Source organism: Myotis lucifugus, unplaced genomic scaffold (genome assembly GCF_000147115.1).
Source record: "Myotis lucifugus unplaced genomic scaffold, Myoluc2.0 scaffold_83, whole genome shotgun sequence".
Classification (NCBI taxonomy): domain Eukaryota; kingdom Metazoa; phylum Chordata; class Mammalia; order Chiroptera; family Vespertilionidae; genus Myotis; species Myotis lucifugus.
The window spans coordinates 4,470,188-4,474,506 of NW_005871131.1; the positions used below are offsets into that span (position 1 = coordinate 4,470,188).

Genomic DNA, 4,319 nt, shown 5'->3' on the forward strand with positions numbered 1-4,319 from the left:
AATAGTTGCTTAGAAGTTGTAGCTCAGAAGGCCCGCAAGTTAGGCCGGGGAACGTTGGAGTCCTCCCTTCACCTGCAAGCAAGCAAGCCTCCATGTTTGCTTCCAGCTGCCTGGCTGCCGGCCGCCATCTTGGCTGACCAGTTAATTTGCATATACTCACTGATTAGCCAATGAAAAAGGGTAGCGGTCGTACGCTAATTCCCATGTTTCTCTTTTATTAGTGTAGATATGCACAGCTCATGGATACAGACAATAGTGTGGTGAATGCCTGGGAGGGGTGGGTGCAGGGTGTAGGGTGGTCAATGGGAAAAAGGGGGGAATATTAGTAATACTTTTAACAATAAAGATAATTTTTTTTAAAAAAGATTATGTAGTGTAGAGAAAGGACTACTATTTTATACAGTGGCCAGCGAAGGCCCCTTTAGGGAGGTGATATTCAGCATGAGAAAAGAAAAAAGTGAGTCATTCAAATAACAGAAGGAAAACTTCCAAGAAGAAAACACAGCAAGATAGAAAGCCTGAGGTAGCAATAAGCTTGGCATATTTTAGAAATGGCAAGCAGACCAACATGAATACAAAGGCAAGTTAGAGAGGTAAGTAGAAATCAACTCATGTAGGGCTTGATAGTTAATACTAAAATTTTAGGAGGTATGTGTTAATGTGGTTAATGCAAAAAAAAGACATATGATCATATTAGGGGTGCCTTCTTCTCTCTAGAGCAGACTCTGAGTGTTTGGGGGAGAGACACTGCAGCAAAAGAAAAGGAGGCAAACAAAATAAGAGCATGGTAGCTCAAGCAAATGGTAAACCAAACTGTGAAGTAAGCAAAATGCGCGCACACACACACACACACACACGCACACGCACACGCACACGCACACGCACACACACACTCACATTCAGCTAGCAGGCCACAGTTTATTAATCCAATTATATAGCCACCTTGCAGAGTAGGTATTAATGTCTTATTAATTGAAAGTCTACAGTCTTTTGATTTTTTGCAACCTGTGTCCAAACACTAGTTTATTTATATTTCTTTTTTTAAAAAAATTCTGGGTTGTCTCAAAACTACCCTCAAACAATAGCAAACAAAAAGAAACCAGATCAGGCCTGGCTGGTGGGGCTCAGTTGGTTGGGTGGCGTCCTGAGCACCAGGAAATTGCTGGTTCAATTCTAGGTTAAGGGCACATACCCTGGGTTGAGGGCTCATCCCTGGTAGGGGACGTGCAGGAGGCAGCTCATAGATGTTGCATTCTCACATCAACGTCTCTCTCTTTCTCTGTCTTCAGAGAGAATTAAGGAGATCGCTCTCTCTGAAAAATCAATAAACTATCTTAAAAAAGAAAGAAACCAGATCAGTGGTACTACAAAGGAACCTCCCTAGGAGGCAGTTATGGAGAAAAAGTTGTAAGTACTTATATTTTAATCTTATGTTTTTAAACAAGTGTTATTATGAGCAAAATATTTCTTTTAGCCCAATACTTCTAAGTTTGGCAATAAATTCCACTTACCATTCATTTTCGTTTCTATGTTTTGTAGCTATGTCATTTAATAATTTATTTGCAAAGGCTCTTGCTTTCTTTGTTAGGCCTGTCTTCAAATCTTCACAATCCAAACGAACCATAGGGAAATGAACCCACTGAGGTAAAAGCATTATTTCTGAGGCAAGGTTGAAAAATTTTTCTATAAACTTAAAAAAAAACACACAAAAAAATGCTTAGCATTTTAAAATTCATCAGTGATTCTATATTACAGTATTGTGGTATAGTATTATGGTGGACTTCTTAATTATGTAATATAAATGTAAACTCATTTCTTTTTGCTAATTGATTAAATTTGTCCCTTTGTTGCATAAATCTTTTTTCACCTGTCCTTTCACTAAGGAATTTGCCAATCTACCAGTAAATATCCAATATGGTACCATTTATAACATCCCTATCTAAAAATTTCAAGCCCTGGCTCAGTTGGTTAGAGCGTTGTTCCAATACACCAAGGTTGTGGGTTCAATCCCAGTCAGGGCACATTCAAAAATCAACCAATGAAGGCATAGATAAGTGGAACAACAAATCGATGTTTCTTCTCTCAATATTCTCACATTCATTCTCTCATTCTCTCTCTCTCTCTCCCCCACTTCCGTTCCTCTTTCTCTAAAATCAATAAATTTAAAAAATTTAAAAATAAAAATTTTAAAAGTGAAATTTCTCTCACTAACTATTAAAAAAAAAACTTTTGCCAAAGTCAACTCATCTCTCTGTTTAGAAACAAATCTATATCATGTGGCAATTTGTGTAGCTAACAAATACTTGCTTGTGCCATACCTGATGCCTCACTGAAGATTCTAATGCAGTCTTCAGGAAACAAAGTATAAGGAATTTTTGGTTTTGATCAAAATAATCCAAAAAAGAAATATTGTGTTCTGCCATTACCAAAAATCCAACATAATGGAATTTATACAACTTCTTAATACCCAGACACTGGGATAATTTTTAAAAATTAAACAAAGTAGTACAAAGAAAACCTAACAAGTTATGTTGCATTTCGTGAAAGTGAAATATACCTACCAACTTTGGGCAACTTTGACTTAATTCCATATTCCATCTTTAATGTTGCCTCTCTACCTTCTTACCCCATCTCCATCCCCCACCAATTAAAGATATTTTCCCTGTACTTCTCTCTCTCTCAAGGCTACCCTATTTCTCTAGTCTCCATTCATTTTTGTTTCTACGGTTGAGCTTAAAATTTTCAGTGTTTAAGGGAGCTGAGAATAGTAATTAATTCAAAGACTATATTGAGCACCTGCCTGATTCTTGGTTGGAAACATAGCAAAGAGACTAGAAAGAGCTAATGGACACTGGAAAAGGGACAGATATTTTCTTATTCTCAAGTATCATCATCTAGTTTTTCTGGGTTGTAATTAACTGATATGAAAAAGAAAATTGGCTGGATCAAAGAAAATGTGGGACACTGGAAACACAAATGTCCATTTACAGTAGAAAAGATGGCATATCAATACAATGAAGTGCTATGCTATAATAAACTATGACTACATGCAAAATATAGTATACAAACTACAATTACAGTATGTCTAGAATTGACAAAGAAATGCAGGGATATATACTAAACCTAAAAGTAAATTTTAAATATATATTTTTATTCATTTCCTTCCTCTCTGAAATCAATAAAAATAAATATATATATATATATTTGAAAGACATTAAATAAATCAGATTTATATAGTGGAATACTACTCAGCAATAAAAGGAAGAAGTTACTGATAGACACAACAACATAGATAAATCTCAAAAACCTTACATTAATATAAGAAACCAGACACAAAAGAGTATGTATGTATGATTTCATTAGAAAAGAAAAACCTATAATTACTGAAAGTATGTCAGTAGTTGCCTAAGGTCAGGTTTAGGGAGAACTGACTGGGATGGCATATAAGGAAACTTTCTGAGGTGGTGAAAACATTTTATATCTTGACTCTTGTGATAGTTGCATTGGTGTATAAATTTGTCAGAACTCATTTAACTATACAGTTAAAATGGGTGCATTTTATTATATGTAAACCAACCTCAATGAAGCTGTTTTTTTAAAGTTAATAATTCTTGAAATTAATCAAGAACGGAAAAGGGAATGGATTGATGAATAAATATGTGATTAAGCTAACATAGTAAAATATTAGAATCTAGGTGGAACTCTTCATAAAATTTCTTCAACTTCTCTGTATGCTTAAATATTTCATAATAAAATGTTGAAAAATTAAAATGTCTATATTATACTTTATGAATAAAAACTAAACAGTCAATAGAGAGATGAAAAAACAAAAGCATACTTTCAACCAATAGAACAAGGTCCCCTCAAAAGGTAGAAATCTTTTCTCATTTAATTACTTTTTCCCCACTGCTTCTGGAATTATCATTCTGAAACTCTGATCCAAGTATATTACTTCAATGGCTAAAAACCTCCAAAACAAAGTACAAACTCCTAAGCAAATATACTTGAAGGTTTTCACCTATAGCTCCAACTTACATTTCCAACTTCATATTCTTTTTTTTTTCATTTATAAATGTACTAGAGGCCCAGTGCATGAATTCATGCACAGGTGGGGTCTGGCCAGGCCAACCCCAATAGGGGCAGATCAGGGCTGGGCCTGCCTGGGGAGGGGCTGCAGGGGGTTTGCCGGCTGGCCCCAACCCCGATTGGAGTGGGGGGCCAATTAGGGGTGGGGCTAGCTGAGGGGAGGGGGTGTGGGCTGATGGGGTGGGGAGGCCAATCAGGGACCAGGACAGCTGGGGAGAGGGGCGTGGGAGGTT

At 36.4% G+C, this 4,319-nt stretch overlaps 1 protein-coding gene across 1 annotated transcript in view; it reads right to left on the bottom strand.

Moving 5' to 3' along the window:
• Positions 1–4,319, bottom strand: part of DNAH12 (dynein axonemal heavy chain 12) — a 238,892-nt gene that overhangs the window by 190,673 nt on the left and 43,900 nt on the right. The window contains exon 14 of the mRNA XM_023755751.1: positions 1,512–1,690. Within this exon, the coding sequence (XP_023611519.1) occupies positions 1,512–1,690 (179 nt within the window). The remainder of the gene's footprint in view (positions 1–1,511; positions 1,691–4,319) is intronic.